The following is an 18489-nucleotide window of genomic DNA, read 5'->3' as shown; positions in this document are numbered from 1 at the left end:
TTCTTTGGTGTGGTCAAACTGGGTGATTTTGGATGCTTTAGAGGCATTAAAATAAGATTATAAAATAAGAGCAGTGGGGATTTGGCAGCATGTGTCACTTTTCTGGTCTTTTGAAAGAATTTATAGCCTAGTTTTACCGTAAAGTGGGTTTTGTTGTTGTCATCTTATGCGCCTTTTAAAAATGTTCCTGTTGTCAATAAATAAGGTGAGGGCTACAGTGATCCATGCCTCAAAGAATATAAAATGAGAAAAATCCACTTTCTTAGGTCTGTTGACAGTTTATTTTTCTTGTAATGGGAACATTATTTCTACATGAGCCTATCTCTCCTTACCACTAGAAGTTGTTGCATTCAGTTCTGAGACAATGAAATAGCAGCATCAAATCCGGCAGTTTGCATCTTGGTTTTGTTAAAAGAATTAAAAAAAAAAAAAAATCTATTATTTCTCATAAGACGTTTTGGAGTAGAGCAATCATTTAGAAAATGAAAAGATCCTTTGTCTAGGAGGCTCTTCTGTTTCGTTCTTTAATCTAAGCAGCTGTCTTTCTCCTTCCCCGTGGGAAGTTGTGGTGGGTAAATAACATGGAAATTCATTTGATGATGGAGACATTAGAGGTTGGCATGGACAATTAATTTGTTATTAGACAGAATTAATTTTATTTGATCCTTACATGGTTCTGTTGCTGCATATAAATAAATTCAGCAGCTTGACGAGTTAGTCTGCAAATGTAGCTCTGTTCAGTTTTGCTGAAGGATGGCTTTTTTATGGCTGTGAGATCAGGAGTGGCTTCTTTCCTTGCCTATGTGTGAAGTGCAGATTACAGGGAACTCTTTGGCTTTGTGCTGCTGGAAGTAATTTCTGGGTTTGTGACCTAAAACTTGTGCTTTTTCACTTAACGAGTGGTCTGTGTCACAGCACAGCTAAGCCTATCCAACATGTCGCTGTGAAAGGGATGGACCCTCTTCCCTTCTCCCCTTCCCAAACTAAATGCTTCAGTCATTTTCTTTGTGCAGAACTGGTTTGAAAATGAAGTTTCTGAAGCTAAATCAGCAGAAAGCTAACTCTAGAAGAAAGTGAGAAACTTTTTGCTTGTGAATGGTGTGAGTTCCTTTGCTCATACAAGGGACAGGACAAAGTATCAGTGGCTAGAGGTGAAACTGTTGATTTTCATCTCCAGAGGGAGATCTTGCAGTGTCACAAAGCAGCACCTTCATATTTCCTCTTTTATTCCTAAAATTCAAAGCCATATTTTGGTTGATTCTGGTAGGTACTGATCATTTCTTCTGCAGAAATAGTTAGAAAGGAATTAGACTTCCCTCCATCTTTCATGACTTCGGCATGTCAAGAATTTGGAGCATGTGTAACAGGAACACTTTGGGAATGTTCGTACTTGTTAACATCTCTACTTTCCTTTACTGTTTTTTTCTGGTTTTGCCTTTCTCTGGTGTGACGTCAGGAAAGGCAGCATCTTAGAAGTGGCTGCACAATAGTGGTAATCCTTTCCTAAACAGAGCTGGTGCATAGTTGATAAACACATTTTTGTTGTTGTTGTTTTGATAAGAATGACATAATCACTGGGAAGATCCCCAGACAGAGACTTGAAAGAGGTCTGTGTTTTAGCCCAGTTCACCTAAGCTTGTAATGACCACAACCACTTCATCTTGTGGGGCATTGGTTTCCCCTTCTGGAAATGGAGGTGGTGATGCTGAACTTCCATAATAGGCTGCTTTTAAGATTGACTGCTTAAAAGTGCAGCATAAAAACCTAAAGGTAGTCCTATACTTCTATACTGCGAAGTGGAAGAGTTCCATGAACAAGTTACTTATAATAGTGTCCTCATAAGACATCTGCTTTTGCATATATTATACTGCATTTTTCCTTCTGCTTCTCTCCTGTCTTAATTGTGTCTGCTCCAGTTTTCCCCAGACTGGAGAGTCTCTTGCTTGTGCTAGATTGGCGAACTAAAGATAAAAGTTTTTGAAAATGAGACCAAGGACAAAAGCAGGGAGTATGTTCAACTTGGAACTGTAAAGGGATACGTGAATGTGTTAAAAAGGGTACCAAATTCAATTATTTTTGTTAACCGGTGAGATCAGAAGAGGAATCAATTATAACGTGCAGATACCTTTCTTTGTGAGCTGCATGGTGAAAACTTAAATTGCATTTACTTTTTTAAAGTTGATGTGCCAGGAGACAGCATTGTTTCAGTAGGTATGAACAAGGAAGAGACTAATGTCACCTGTAAGTGGCAGGAAATATGAAACTTGCACCTCTTGACAGTAATCTTTTCAATTTAAAAAGCAAATTGGAGAAATGCAGTTTAACTATTCCCACAATAAGTGAAAAAGCAGGAGAAACTAAGGGATAAAAACACACCTCTTGAAGAAATTCAAGGGTAGACTTGGTGTACATTGTTGGAGATGATTTAGCAGTAATTAAATCAGTTCTAACATAGCAGGTAAGACTGTAGATGAGAAGAAAGGAAAAAGAAAAAGAAAATTTCCTGAATATCCATTAGCATGCCGGACCGTTAGTGAGCTTAGTAGGAGAGCAGTGTGGAAGTAAGCATTAGTGATGAGTAACTGTCCTCCCCTTTCAGAGAGCTCCAGGTCCACACTGAGCAAGTGCCTCGTGATTGCTTTAACCATCCAGCACAGACAGGCTGTCTTTTCTTGGTCAGCAGCCTCGTGGCTGTTTAAAATGTTCTGGTAACAGAAACAGTAGAGACCACGTGAATTTTCTTAACGTTGAATGCAGAAGTAAGCCCAGCTCGTATTTGTTTCCCGTCTCCCACCACCCCTGTGAGGTTCTCGCCTATTTGCACTTGCTGAGCCCCGCACTTGCGATGCCCGCACAGGCGTGTGCCCGTTCCCAGTGCCGTGGTTTCTGCCAGCCTTCAGCAATTGCTAGCAAACTTAGGCTAGCGTGTGCCCAAGTTTGTGCAAGCATGACAGAAAAACTTTCCTCACAGTTGGCATTTGCTGTGGGATGCCGTGCCTCTCGCGCTGCGCTGGTGTGCAAAACAACACAATGCTTATAAATAACACAAAGTTATTTGTAACGTGCTCCTGTGGTGTTACAAGTAACAGCCATATCAATTGCATACCATACATTCAAACATCAGAGTTTAAAACCACTTCAGAGACCCCCTGTTTCTTCATATGGCTAGTGAAAAAGAAATTGCTCTTTGGAGCATGGCTTTGCTTTTCTCTTTGCTGTTTGTATCAGTGGGTTAAATTGTCTAATAACTTCAATTCTAAGCTTTTGAAATATTTTTACGTTAAAACGTATTCTTTAAGTATGAGATATATATATTTGAAGTGCACAAATGTTGAATTTAGAGAAGAATGATGGTGTTCAACTCAATTCAGTGGCTGATATTAAAGAGGCAATTACATATGATTTGTGAAATAGAGAGCAACCTCTACAGAGTGTGGTACCTACAGGGTTTAACAGCACACTCTCTGATCTGAGCTAATAAGAGCAGTATCTAATATTAGTGTTTGCCTTGTCAGAAAACCCATTAGTGTGCCAGTGTGAGAACAGTGCTTGTGATGCAGAAAGTGAGCAGCTGTTGCCTTTTGGTACCACACAAGAAGGCAGGGAGAAGTGCTCTCTAAAAAGTTCATTTGTTATGCTGCTGGTTTTTTGTTTATGGTATTAAACTGTTGATAAAGATGTTTGAATATGTACTTTCTTTTAGAAGCACACAAACTTCAGCTGGAGATCAATTCCTTTATTTGCTTGTGTTTCTCTGAAGTTCTTAAAATTTTGGGTAAAGTTTTTTTTTTCTCTCTTGAGATGAAAACTTCAGAGCTCCCTAGTTTTCAAGCTATTTATTCTTTTCATGTCTTCCTCCTTCATACATGCTGAACATGCTGAACAGGCAGTATTTTTTTCTTCCTTTTCCACACATCCAAAACCTAAGTACAATTAAAGTTTCCATTCTGTGCCTACAATCTATGCCACAGGCTTGATGAGGAGGGGTTCTCAATTAGTATCATGTTTGGTTTTAAATTCAAAGTTTCTAGGGATCGGTGTTAAAATGAGGTACATGAGGTAACCTGTGGGATGTACAAGTGTAGAACCTTAATAAAAATTGGGGCCTGAGCCAGTATTAGACCACAGACATTTCTTTTCTACTTTGATTTTTAGTGTGGCTCTGTGAGCCTCCTGCATTTTCCTTCATGGTGACTGGCCCTGAGTTTTCAATTACAAAGTGATTTCTTGTCCTTAATCCCTATCTCATTCATTCCTGGCTCTCCTTCCAATCAGGTTTGGATAACTCTGTGTGAGAGATACTACAGTGGTTCCTCTCAGTTTCTGGAGATGAATGGATATTTATTAACCATCTAGGGAAATGGTAAAACGTAAGAGGAAAGAGTGAAGAATTACACTACCCAATACTGCAGAGAAACATATCTTCAAATATGTAAAAGATTGCTCTAGAGAAAAAGGTAATAAATTTTTGCCTAGTATTGTGCTTATAGGCTTAGGATATAACTTCTAGCAGATATTTTCTGTTCTGCTCACTCATCTGAGGTGCTGCCCCAGCAGCTCAGAGTACAGACAGGACTGATGGACTGTGCTTTGCCCTCTCCTCCCTCCATGGCCATAGCTCCTCAGTGTCCTGCTGCCTTGGACCGAGGGGGAAATCCAAATGACAGAGACTGTGAGCCAGCCTGGTTTCAGCAAGCGAGCCTGAGGTGGATAGGATCAATTATTTCTCTGAAGGGAGCTCTCTGTTGGAGCTCTGTGTGTGTGGTCAGTGAGACACATGCCTTTGTGAGACTGCACATATTTAGATCATTAGAAGGTACATCATTAGAAGGTGCATCTGTATTTTACAAGTACATCAACTGCTTGTACCTTCTGCATCATGTTTCAGAAATGCCACTAGAGGATATTATGTGATGATCTAATACAGAGTGTGTTCAGAAATTGAAGACTTCTAAAGATACAGCATTAGCATATATCTGGAGCCAATCTGATTTGCTCATGTTCAACTCATAGCTTTTTCCCCAATTTACTTCTTGACTTAAGTGAGTATTAATCATAAACTGTTTCATTAGTAACTAATTTGATTCAGGGAAAAAGTTGAAAAGATTTGACATATGCTGTAAAATTTGCACTACTTCTTCATGGACTTGAGGCAGGTGTTTTGCACAAGAAGACTTTTGCATAGCCTTGATTGTTGATTTTGTTTGTGTGTGTGTTTAGCATCCTTGATGTGCACAGTAAGACAGAGGCAGAAACTTATCACTTGCTGCTTTTTGGGTGCTTCTGTTCTTGCCCTCAATAAGCCGAAGAGTCCTAGTGAATTAGTAATCATGGGTAGCATCTTTTGAGACTGCACTGACAAAGGCAATACAGTAGTGATGCTTTCTTTTAATGTGGTAGAGCTCATATATGTTGTTATTGGAGGTGAAATAATAGGGACAAGTCTGAAAAATAATACTTGGCAAGTGAAACAGGAACAGCTTTTTGGTATAAGTTGAGAAGAGTGATTGTGAAGTGGTCATAAATTCTAGCTGAATGATTTGTTCTTGTTACCTTTTGTCTTCCCTTCAGCTCTAAACCAGCCGTTCTTGTGCTTGTGGTATCAAGTGATTTTATGTTGATTGTGGAGGCTTTTTTGAACAACCTAAGATGGATGATAAGGGTGCTGTTAAAGTAATTTAAAATGACTCCTGAGAGAAGGGAACAAGGCAAATAGCAGGATCGCAGCCCTGGACTTCAGGAGAGTGGAGTTTGATCTGTTCATGAACCTGCTCGGAAGAATCCCATGGAATACGCTCATGGAGAGAAGGGGGATCCAGGAGGGCTGGGACGTTGGGGTAGACAGTCTCCAGAGCAGCTTTCAAACCTCAACTTGTGCAACTTTGAGTCTATCTATTGCTGATAATAGAGTATATTGAGAATGGTGTCATCTCATATAGCATTCGCTGGTAAGATAAAGCTGTATTTGAGAAAGATTTTACTAAGTCAGGAGAGCGCTGGCCAGGTTATTTTTATTGTAAGGCAATTAGAGAGAAGACATTTTATTAAATGATGTAAAGGTATTTCACAAATGGAAGCAGAAGAACCAAATATAGCAACAGATATGTGACTTCATTTTAAACTTTTTTTTTATTTAGGATAATAAAAATAGCTCTGACAGTATTTCCTGACACATCATAATGGACTTTTTTCCAGAGATGGGAAAATGTAGTCATGAGTGTTGTATGCTTAAATATTGCAGTGCAAATGGGTCTGTTCTCACCTTTTTGTCTTCTTGAGGAGTTACTTGATTGCAAATTAAAAATTCTGTAATTCTGCCTGTGGTGGATTGAGTGTCCTTTGGTATACCTTTCTGGTATGTGGAACGTAGGAAAGGCTAAATTTCAACATGAGTGCCTCCACGTTATCCAGAAAGTTCTGCATCGTGGGTGTGTTGCAGTATGGAAGTAGGAGTTCATCTTCATCATTAACTGTCTGCTATTTAGCAGCTCCTTCCGTGATGTTATGTGACAGGGAGAGACTTCTTCCCTCTGTTACTGTGTCTTTTCTTTTGACAATCATTTCTGTGATTATACCATATTCTATTCACTTTGATGAAGTTGTGCCTGGAAGTAGAGAAGCTGATAGTCCGTTTTGTTCTCTGATACGTGGCAGTTCATTAGTATGAAAGGAAACCAATGGTTTTAGTTTGCAACAAAGTAGATTTTTTTTATACTGTCGTTCTGCTCTTTATTGCTATGTAGTTTTGTTGAAAATAAAATGTAAATAAATAGGAACGTGCATAATTTTGTGGTCAAATATTAATTGAAAGACTGATGAATGTTTTGGTCTTATACATTTAATCATCATTCTCTTTCAGATGTATATAATGAATATATTTCCTAAATAATGTTTTTCTTCTGGTAAACTGATTTTTCCACTTGTTTTTAATGAAGCATGACTTCAGTGCTTCACGTTTTGTCTAATGGTTTGAGCATAACATTCTTGATGTCAGCGCAGTTTTGAGGGAAGATTTTGTTGACTTAATATTGCAGAGGCAGTGGAGGGAGAACAAAGAAAGGAACATCGTTTTGTCTGTGTGAATTAACCAGCGCTCTGGTGACACTGTAAAAGGAAGGTGTTCACTGAGTGGCAGCTAATATTAATACTAGGTCTACTAACTTGTGGGCTATTTTAAGGGTAATAGTTTAATTTCTGAAATGTTTAAAATTTGAGGAGATCTGTATATGTGGGCTGTTGTCACAAGAGCTGGAGGTTCCTTCGTAGATGTAGACAGGCATTCTCTTCTCTTCTCTTGTCTGCTAGGTGTCGTTGAGGAGGTGATTGCCTGCCATGTTCTCAAACCAAATTGCTGGGCTTTTGCCATCCCCTGGCTCAGCAGCTTTTAGGAGAGCATCTTGTCCTGCTTCTCCGTTGATGGGCTGAGCCCTCTGAAGTTGTTGAGCCGTAGGTGTTTGCCAACCCATGTAGTTGGCACTGAGCACAGTTAGGGGGTCCTCGTGTGTGGGGACGTGCTGGCGGAGCGGGGTCTGTGGGTAACTTGGATGTGAAAGAGTTTGATGGGCAGCAGGTGTCGGGGTCACGAGCTCCTGAGCCAGCCAGAAGCTGGGTGAGGGTTTACCTGTTAACTCAGAGAGAGAGGTGGGGAAGGGACCAGCGACTTGCAGTGCATCCTCACTGTTTCTCTTCATTTATTCCTCATCAGCCCACTTCAGGTGAGGATGCTGCAGAATGAGAGCAGCAGTCAGAAACGGCTGATGAGAATGTGAAAAACCGGGAAAGCAGTTATTGCTGGAAAACTGAAGATTGGACTTGTTTACCTTAAAAAGTAGTTGAATAAGAGGTGACAAGTTGAAAGCGCAGAGTCTAATGAATGAATGGTTTAGAGAAGTTGTTTGGGAGCTGTTGTTTTCCCTGTTTGTGCAATGCAAGAACAAAGGTGTTCAATGAAGCTGAAAGGTGGCAAATTAAAAACTGATAAAAGAAAATACATTTTCAAGCAATGAAAAAAGCAATAGGATTCATTTCCACCAGAAAACTGGCAAGGTCAGGAATTTATCAGGGTTCAGAAAGAGAGTGGATATTTACATCATCAATAAAAATATCCAGAGGAGTTGTCAATGAGAGCTTGCTTTTCAAAAGGAGTTATTAAATGTCATTTTTTTGGAGTTGGGAAACCCAAGGCGAAGGTGCACCTGGAATGGTGGCAAAGCACCATAATCTTGTACCTGCCTGATGTGGTCCTTGTACCTGGTTCTTAAGCATCTGATTTTGTTCTTCGCCATATCTGGGTCTCAAGGAACGGGATCCCAGGCACAGAAGGGTGGTTCATGGTCTTCTCTGCCAGCCTGCACTGACATTTATATGGGATTCAAGTGCCAGCATATGACAAACCTCTGCTTGAGAAGCTGCAATCCAGAGGTGGCACATTTTCTATTTTAAGTGCAGAAAACTGTTTCAGAAGTGCAGTTCACAAGGTTAAAGAGTAGCCGAGCTTTGTGGTGTTTACTTGCTGTTTGAGACCAAACCCTGAAGATGGCTCCTGATTAAGCTAATGAGACATGTAGTGTGGGTGTTGTCTGAAATGTGCTCTGGGTTGAGAGAATAAACTGATCTGAAAAAAACCCTGAGGAAATGTTGCTTGGTGCAGTTTGTGTTTTAACCTTTTTAGTTGGCTTATCTACTCAAAGCGTTAAAATGACTGTTCATTCATATTTTCAAAGGGTTAAAACATGTAACCCACATCATGTAGGTAAAGTGAAATTTGTGTTACGTAATGTGAAATTAGTATTTTGACCACATCCAAGTAAGTCATAGAATTTTAGTTCAAAGTAATGGCTTATTACTGCTTTGCTCTAGATAAATCATTGGGTGTGATTGAATAAGCTGTCCCTTAAGCTAGCCCAGTCTTACTGTTGGAAGCACGGCTTGGGTGAGAAATGACCCTTTATGGTTATATTATTTCAAGAAGAATATGTTTATGTATTCTTTTGCCTTATAGATGGCTTATATAGTCTGGAAGTTGCACACTGTGCCTCCTGTACTTAGCAAAATGCTTTATGGTTTTTGGTCAACAACTTGAGCATCAGGGCTGGGTAGGCACTGGATGTCGTATTGTATGTGTGGGCTGTTTGGGTTTTTTACCCTCTGTATTCTGCATCAGGGTGGATCTATGAATATTGTAGGCTTCTGGGCAGTTCCCTAGTAGTTATGGGACAGTAATTGAAGGAAGTTTCCAACAGTTGTTATAGATAAGTGAAAACATTGTAACCCCAACATACAGTGATCAGAAGGGCCTTTTGTATAGATGCATTCAAGCCTGTGGCTTGCAAATTTGGTCAGACACGATGCGGTGATTTGCAGTGCAGGTGCTGTGGGTGTCTGTAGGCTTCACGTGTGTTAAGGTGCACGTTACTTAACTCGCTTGCCTCAGACAGTCGTATTGCAGTGGATACATAGCCAGACCTTTTAGTCTTCTCTGTGCGGTGTCCTCTTCCTAAGGAGGCATCGCTGGGCTGTGAGGGCAAGGAGCTGTGTCCCCTGTGCCCACAAGAATCCTTTAAAGATAATACAGGTATGCTATGGGTGACCTAGGAAATAACTTGATGTATAATTTCTGAAACTCTTACTGAAGTCGCTCATCTTTTATACCCTGGGGGTAGTAGAGGGAATGTTTTATGAATTAAGTAAAATGTGGGAAATTATTAATATTTTCTAATAAAGCAGTCAGGTGATGTATATTCTGAAGCATTAGCTAAAAGCCCTTTTTCTTTGCCTTTTTCAAAAAGCCACAGCTGCTATACTTTTAGAGTTGTTGACATGTCGTAAGGGGACCAAGAAATTACTTTTCAAGTTCAATGGAATGTGCTGTGTTGAGCTGATCGGATGAACTCAGGACCCTGGTTTTTGTGTCCTCTCAATCTGATGCAAGAGATTTGCCCTCCTGCTTCAGTTCTGTTTTAGCCTGAATACCCCAGGAACAGAGCCTGGACAGTGGTGCGATTCCTCCTCCTCTATTTTTGCAGAGATAACTGCACCGGCTTAGAGCACAGTTCAGTTTACTTTTCTCCCGAGTTAATGATATTTAAGTGGTTAAAACTGCAGGAAACTGGCTGTTAAGAGATTTAGAGGCCAATATCTGGGTTACTTAGTAGGCAGGAAGAAAAAGAAATGCGAGGGTAAGGAATGAACATAGGGCTGAATTTTTATGTGCTGTAGACACTGGCAGAATAGAAGAATCTGATGTACCCTCACAAAAACTTTCTTTTCAGGGTTGAATACGGCTTTTTCTTTCTTCTTTTTTTTTCTTCTTCTTTTTTTTTTAAAGTAGATGAATAAAATATTACTTTTCTGTTGCCACTAAGTAAGGATGAATACATTTCGTTGTCAGTTGTATTCCTTCCCTCTGCCAGTGATGGTAATCTAGTGGCTAGGTTGAAGAAGGTATGGTGTTAATTTTTTTTTTTTTTTTTTAAAAAAATGACTGTTTTTCAAATGTGAACTGTGTACACAGTGTCAGATACCAGTGTCAGATGGAGAGTGGCCCTGTGCTGAGGCAGGTGAATAAGGCAGCTTCACACTTGTGCAAGATTGCTACCGCTTGAGCAGTGGGGCTAAGAGAAATAGTAGAAAGAAGAGGGGTTTTTTTTGAACGAAGAGATGAGAAATAAACTGAGATAGAAAAGCAAGCTTGTGCTAGAGGTAGGCAGTGGTGAGCATTCTGGTAGAAGGGAGTTAAATGAAGAAAAATCATAAAATTACTTCACGGCAGCAGGAGGTTAGGAAACATAACTAAACATGTTAAACTCACGGTGAAACGAGAACCCCAGGGGTATTTTAGTCAGATAATATTTAGTTTGTTGCAGTGTCAGTTGTGTGATTGCTTGTCAGCTAGCATATGTGTGTGCTATAAGCAAAATGAGGCTTTTAGAGACCATGCACAATTTTCCAGAAGATAATAAGCAGGGGATTTATCAGAGACAGATTAAAAGAGTTGCAGTGGATTTATTTGCTCTGGTCCATTACCAGGATATAAGGCAACCTTAGTCCTCTGCAGAGAAGTGTTGGAGGTGAGGGACAAGAGCTAGAAAGGAAGAACTATAAAACTGGAGAAAAACTTATGGAATATAAGAGCATGTAAGATACACAGGTATTTATAGGTACACATTTAAAGCTGCCTGCTGAATGTTTGCCAAAAGAGCAGTCAGATTGCAAAGTCTCTCCAAAATTTAAGAAATTATGGTTGGGAAGCTAAGAGTGTCTCTGAATGCCTTGTTCTTGCACCTCAAATTAGCCTTTGATTGTCTTTCTTAGGCTCTCTGCCTGGTTGTGCCCTCTTCTCACCATAGTTGCCCCTGGTGGCTGCTTTCTCCAGACTTCCAACCTTCGGTGGAAAGTTGGTGTTCAACCTTAATGTTTTGGTACCTTTCCTAGGCTCCATTATGAGAATATCAGAAAAAGTGATGAAAACCATCAGTTGTGAGAGACAGGGATGCTTAATTCCTGGTTTACTGTGTGCTTGTGGTTACAGAGTACATGAGTCTTTCTGACCTCTCTTCCACGTATTCAGGTTAGATACAGATGGAGGTACTTGGACTTCTTTATAGGTTAAATCCATCTTTAGACTCCTGCAATAGCCTTCTATTGGCTTGAGGGGCAAAAATGCAGGCAGAGGTTTGATATATAGAAAGTCACATTCGAGAGGTAAGGATATTTTGAAAAACCATTCCCTAATGTTCTTGTCAGTGCAAGGGTAGTGAAATCTGCTGGATGTTTTTATGGAGTTAACGGGCTTTTTTGTAAATGCTGTTTTAATTGAGGTCTTGAGTAGAAAGTCAATGGTGTGTGTATACATATGTGTCTGCAGTCAGTTCTAATTTGCAAAGTAATGTGAAAATAGGTCAGCCACAGAGAGATATGTTGGGAAACGGCTGTAGCTGAGAAGGAAGCTATTTGGAGGTTTGGGAATAGAAAAATTTGGTTTAAAGATGATTAGTACAAAAGTTAAGGGTGGTAAGAGAAAGGGGAGCCATTTGCCTTCTGGTGATAGTAGATGCTGCTGTAGACAAGGAGGATTTGAAAAGTTTCTGGTAATTTAATTTTTGCTGGATTTATTTGGCATAGAACTCTTGGGTTTTTTGTCTGTTCTGGAAGGCTCGATTAGCTCTTGTTAGCAGTGCTTCAAGAGGGTCAGGAGCTGAGGGGATGTTGCTCCCTTAGATGCGTTCCCGTAATAGCCAAGTCTGACCTAATGTGCCTTTAGCCACAGCTCTGCCTTCAGGCCCCTGTTTCTTGGGTCTTGCTGTCACTTTGTTTTTACTCCCCCCGCCCCCCCACATTTTCCATAAGGCAGTGGGATGTGAACAACATAGTCTTTGAAGAGGGAAACCTAATTACAAAATAAGGCTTAACAGTGTATCAATTCCTTATCGATTCCTCCAGCCATCAGATTGGGGCAGAACCTGTTAATTGTCAGTAGCCCTGTGCACGTTCCCTGGCTAACGCTTTTCCATGGTGTATAGGGCAGCTGCCTGTATCCCAAGGAGCTTGAAGTGGGATGCACGTGGTTCCTGTGAGGAAGGTGCAAATGGGCAGTTTTGAGAAGGGGTAGATGCCAACTGGCGCTGCAGCCTATTAATGGTACCTGGTGTCTGTGCTGCTACACAACATGCAGGGCTCTGTGCTTCACTTTCATGAATTCCATCACCTTGATACAAATTAGTTTCTCTAAATTACAGAGATGTTATTGAATAGTAATCCTCCTCTCTGATGAACACATCACTGAAGTTGAGTTTTATCACATTTATTGTTTGCCTTTATTCAGCAGACAAGTTACCTGTCAAAGAAGGAAATTAGACTGGTTTGATATTATTCATATTAAGGCTCATTTGATTGTTTCTTGTCCCTAATTCTTCTCTAGCTGCTTGCTATTTTATTGTTAATGTTTTCTTCAAGTATTTTGTGAGATACCAAAATGTTGAACTGATATATAATTGCCAGAGTCTGCATCTTCTCATCCATCCTTATTTTAAAAGGTTGGATCTGTTCCTCTGTCCTATTTTCAGGACCAGTCGTGCCATTTGCGAGTTCTTCAAAAATAGTTGCTCCTGGACCAGAGATTACCGTGACTAATTTTTGAAGTATCCTAAGGGTATATTTTGTCAATAGGTCCTGACACAGTCTAATATATTTAAGTTGTCTTCAGTTATTTCTGACCATATTTTGGCTTATGTTCCCACACCTCACACTGCTAATTTTACTGATGTTAAACATCTGGTCAAGCCCCAGTTACCATCTCCCTTTTTCCTTGTATGTATTTGTATAGCTTAAAGCAAGAAAGCATAGACCTCTGTTACACAGTCATATTTCTCTTTTTATTTGTGTTTTTACGAGGAATAGTTAGCTAAATTATACCTGATTGCAAATAGCATCTGTTTGATGTTGAAGCTCCATATCTTGCTTCAGTCTCAAAATTTTCTCTTATTACAACTAATTTGGAGTTAGGAGTCTGGAGAGGAAGAGGAGGGGGAAATCTTGCCACTGATTTCTTATAATGAAGCAGTCTATTAACATTCTCCAAAAATTATCATTAATTAAACAAAAAGCTCATCTAATGCTAGGAACAGGAATATTTCTGTACCATCAAAAAAGCACCGAGTGGGAAATATCATTATGATTCCACTTTACAAAGTCTGTCTCCTCTGCCAGGCTCTAACCCATGCAGAAGTGAGAGAGCAAGTGAGCTGTGCGTTTGGGTTGTGGATTAATAGTTGAAGTTCACTCGTGTGGAAATAAAGCAGATTTTACTGTGACTAGAATCTGTCATTAAAAAGCCATTATCGGAACCGACCGGCACAATTCCTGCTCTTTCATTGCTAATGACAAAACAATCTGTTCTTTAAAAAACAACAACCCCATATTTTGTTTCAGAGAATGGTGCAGGAGACTTACCAGAACAGAAGCTGGGTGAACAGAGGCAGTTGAAAGATTTATTGATCAATAAACCAAACAATTACAGCTTGTTTTATAAAAGGAAAAAAAACCCACCAAACCCAAACCTCAGGCCTGCAAGCAACACTGAGACTCTAATAATGATAACTCTGGCATCCAGCTTGAAACGATAAAAGTCAATAGGAAGATATAGGATTTCAATAAAATTATGACACTAGATAAACTTTACCCCAGGAACAAATTTTCCCTGGGTGTGTGAGTGACTTCAGTTAGATTTGTAACTTTAATTTCTTTCTTTTTTATTGATTTTTCTTTTCTTCAACTAATTAGAAAGTCTGTGGTGAATTGTGTGTATGTGTTTGAGGAGGGGCTAACAAGCATCAACAGGAATAGGGCCTGAGTTTATATGTATGTATATAAGGTCAGATGGCTTTTTAAATTTTTTTGGCTATATTTTACTCTTCAGTTGCTTCCAGTACACAGCTGGAAGTCACTCTCATACTCCTCAGTGTGCGAATATTTGAAGCCGCAGGCTGCCCTTGGAGCTGTGCAGTAGCACTGCTTCAGTGACATGGGGGATATTGGGTAGGGATGATGGCAATGGGGCTTTTGTGAATAGTTCTCAGGTCTTTCCCTAAAATTAACCCAAAAGGCTTGGAGGAGCCCACTTATATTACTGCTGCTTCTAAACCACTCTGGTAGCCCTCTAAGGGAAAAGAGACTTTCCCTTAGCTTCAAGCTAATTGCCAACCAGGTCGAATTTTGGTTTTACATAGAGGGAACAGAGGAGCTGGTGGGAGGACTGGAGAGAAGCTTTATCTTAAGGATGGCATTTTGCAGAGGTGCCAACCTGTACTTTCCCATAGCAGATTTTCATGGGATTAGCTCTAGTTTTTGGTTAAGATTGTAAAACGTGTTTTCCTTTTTGTTACTTACGCAATAGTAGGAGGCGTATTTGGTGAATTTGCTGTTGCTGGCAGAAGAAAGGGAAACTGTTCAACCTGTGAAAAAAATCACTATCCTTCCTCTTTTTCAAACTTACATCTCCTCAAACACAGCTGCAAGCTGCCGCACCAGCATTTGCTGTAGGGCATTAATTTCCTAGGTTTATAATGAACATCAAACCCAATCTGCTTTTACGGCATGTTTAGAGTAAGCTGCATCTTTGTTCTGGTGTGATTTAAAATTGGTCAAGGTAAAGAGCACCTGGAAGTGTACCAGTGTAGGGTCCATGGTGAGTTAGCAGAGATGCCCTGTGCTGGGTAAATTTTGGAAATTCCCAGAGGAACCGCTTTTTAGTAATTCTGATGAATACTCTCCTGATAGAAAGCAGGAAAGCAGAGGTATTGGAAAAAGGTTAGAAAAGGCATCTTAAAGTCCCTGGGGAGGTTTTTGATGGGGCTTGGGGAATATCCTGTCGTGTGGGATGAGGAGATATTGCAGCAATTACTAAATTAGGATTACATTTCAGGGAATTTTTAGACAGAGGACTTCTCAACAAGAACTTCTGTTTCCTGCCAAACTAACAAGATCTTTAGGAGGGAGGGAAAAGCTTTCAGTAAGTGCTCTTGATGGGGAGAAATTTAAAAAATGGAGCTGGGGACCACTTGTTGGAAGCTGAGAATTGATTTCATTACAGTATTAATATTTAGAAATAATTAAAGAGGAGAACTAAACTCCAGGATCAAGTGTTTAATTGTACTGCCCTTTATTTCAGCTTTTCAGCACCTTTTTTTCCAATACAGCTTGTTCTGTGTTTACTGTGCGTGTTTTCTCTAGAGAAGTTTACTCTTCCTTTAAGAGAAAGGCTTTGAAGGGCAAAGTCTGTAGTTGATTTTAAGGGAAAGACAGCCTGTAGGGATGTCCTGCTTGCATGCAGTTTTCCCATCCTAACATGAAAGCAGAAGTTTGTCCTCCTTGGAGCTGAACAGCTTGGGGAACGGCTAGGATCTTGCTGGGGATGACTTGAATGACCTAATATTCAGCAGTTAATTGGAAGCCAAGTGTGATGGGAATTGCTAGAGGTCCTGTTTGCTGTTGCAAAAATGCTAAGGATTTTGGGACTGCACTCCCGTAATGGAGAGAACGTTCCAGTGTTAAATTATTACATCGATGAAATATGCTTACTAGAAAATGAGGATAGCGGAGCAGCTAGGAGTAGAGAAGGAGAGAGGATGCTGTAATTGCAGATCTAATTGCAACAACATGCAAAGATCAAACCAATACCTTCGCTAAACGCTGTCATTACGTTCTCTTCTGTGCTCTAGACAATGATTCTACAATAAATGGGGAATGAAAGTCATCTCCTGCGCAAAAGCAGTTTGCCTTATGGAGAGTGGACTGGGCAGGCTGGGTGATGTGTGTGTACGCTGGAGGGGGAGGAGGAGGATGGAGCGATCCTGTACTGCTGCCTTTCTGCTAAACAAGTTCATTACAAGGCAGGTGTCCTGGGGCTGGGTTTGAGTTTTCTCCTTCTGCAGTAACATGGAAGTATTTCCCTTCATATGTCTGTCAGATGAATAATTCTTTCCTTGGAAAAGTATTTCTCTACACTCAGACCTGAGCAAGGAGCTAGTAATAGCTTCTAGTACAATTTATGTTAAAACCTGTTTTTCTTTATTATTTTATTATCTCTGTTCCTTCAGCCTCAGGCTGTCCTTTGGTCTTGGGGTCCTTTTACCTGCTGACCAACCCAACCATCTTGGCTGACCTTTCAATCCGTGACGTGCTCTGAACACACGCTGTACCTCTGGCAGTGCCCCTCATCTTATTTTCACACCTTAAATTTGAATGTTCCTTCCCTTTTCCAAGCATACACTTGCTATCCATGTTCAGTCTTTGACCTTTAGATTTGAAAGGAGGAGATAACCTTTGTATACGGGCTTGCTTGGCTGAGCAGTTAGCATCACCTTCATTATCTGAACTACATCCTGTTTCATTGGGGGAGGTGAGAGGAAAGGATATTTTTTTTTCTACCCTGGCAATTCCTGATTTCCCCAAGAGAGCAGGATCCCAGCGAAGCATTTCAGTGTGGCCAAGCTGGGTTTGTGAAGTGCTCCGGGTTCAGTGTAGCGGCAGTGGCCTGGTATGGATGTGAACTGCACAGCTATAAAGCTGAGTGATCTTCTAATAATATTTCGGGGTTTTGTGGCGGCAGAATTCACACGAGAGAACTGGTTTGTCCAGAGCCCTTGAGTATTTCTGTAACAGGGCAAGGTAGCAAACTTCAGCAATGAAGGGAGGCAGCACTGTAAGATTTCCTAGGAGTTTTTGTTCTTTGGATTTATACCCAGGGCCTGTGCTTCTTTGACCCTGTTCTGTAGCCTCACAAACATCAAGGTTCTTCCATGTAGTCAAAAGATAAAACACTTCATCAGCTGGCTAATCCCTGTATGCATATTGCACCATAAACGGTAATCTCCTTAAAACACACCTGATTTTTTGAAATTTTCAGCCTTTTGTCCTCATTCTTCTTCTCCATCAATGCCTTGGAGGTGGGCATTAGGTGCTGTCTGAAGTTGGGAATGCTTTAGGAAATACTTCAACCAGGGCCCCACACAAAAATTTTACCTTTAGCTTTCAGCCCCAGCTTTATACCTGGGAGTGCGAATGCTCTCAGGGAGGGGAGAGGGATCCTCCTTTTTGTCTTTCTCTGCAAATGCTTGGTTATAATTGCCAGCAAAGAGCGAAGTGAGCCACACGTTTTGTCTGCGAGATATTAACCTCTGAAAAAGTATTTATTATAAACACTGAGCATTGCAGTGTTTTACAAGTGATAAGTCACATACCATTTAGAGGATATTTGCTCTCAGCCACTTTGTTCGTTGTCAAATCTGTTTCATTTCTGTTGTGACAATTCTGTTCATTCATTGCTGGAACTCTTTGGCAGGAAAAATGTCAAGTACTACACTAAATATTTTGCTGAAGAAACCCATTCAGCCATGTTGAATTAGAATAATGTCTCCAAAAAGAAGGCAGGCTCTGTTTTCAGTTGCCATCTGCTTGTTAGAGTGCATGCATGTTGCTTTCCTGCAAGGGATATGTGGTTTTATATACACAAGACAGCCCAATTTTTCAATTTTCAGAGCAGCAACATTTATTTTATTAGAACTCTGTGTTCACGTCTGTGGCTTGATGCCAATATGAAGACGATGGGTGTATATCCATTCAGGGTTTCTTTGCCATGTGAAGGAACAATGGGCAAAAATACCAAATATTGTTCTGGAAACCCTCTCCTCGGAGTGTGCTCAGGGGCTTTAACCCTAAAGGTGGTTTCTGTTCTTCCTGACAGGAGCGTGATGGGATGCGAGCAATTCTGGAGTCATACGACAGCGAGCTGACCCCTTCGGAGCACTCGCCCCAACTGAACCGCCGTATGCGTGAGGCTGAGGAGATGGTGCAGAAACTGCATGCTCATAACACTGAGCTGGAGGTAATAAAGAACCATCATGCACTAACCCCAGGGGTGAAGTAGTTGAGACCTTTAAGATTGAATTGCCTAGTGATGTGGTCTGCTCTCACAGAAAAGAGATTTGCAAA

The 18489-nt window shown here is 40.5% G+C and overlaps 1 protein-coding gene across 1 annotated transcript in view; it reads left to right on the top strand.

The window, feature by feature from the left end:
• The window catches only part of MAD1L1 (MAD1 mitotic arrest deficient-like 1 (yeast)), a 376265-nt gene that overhangs the window by 142758 nt on the left and 215018 nt on the right, over positions 1-18489 (top strand). Inside the window, exon 12 of the mRNA XM_010570286.1 lies at positions 18242-18382. Coding sequence (XP_010568588.1) covers positions 18242-18382 — 141 coding nt within the window. The remainder of the gene's footprint in view (positions 1-18241; positions 18383-18489) is intronic.

Source organism: Haliaeetus leucocephalus, unplaced genomic scaffold, assembly GCF_000737465.1.
Source record: "Haliaeetus leucocephalus isolate CR32 unplaced genomic scaffold, Haliaeetus_leucocephalus-4.0 Scaffold295, whole genome shotgun sequence".
NCBI classification, from domain to species: domain Eukaryota; kingdom Metazoa; phylum Chordata; class Aves; order Accipitriformes; family Accipitridae; genus Haliaeetus; species Haliaeetus leucocephalus.
This window is presented reverse-complemented; position numbering and strand designations above follow the sequence as displayed.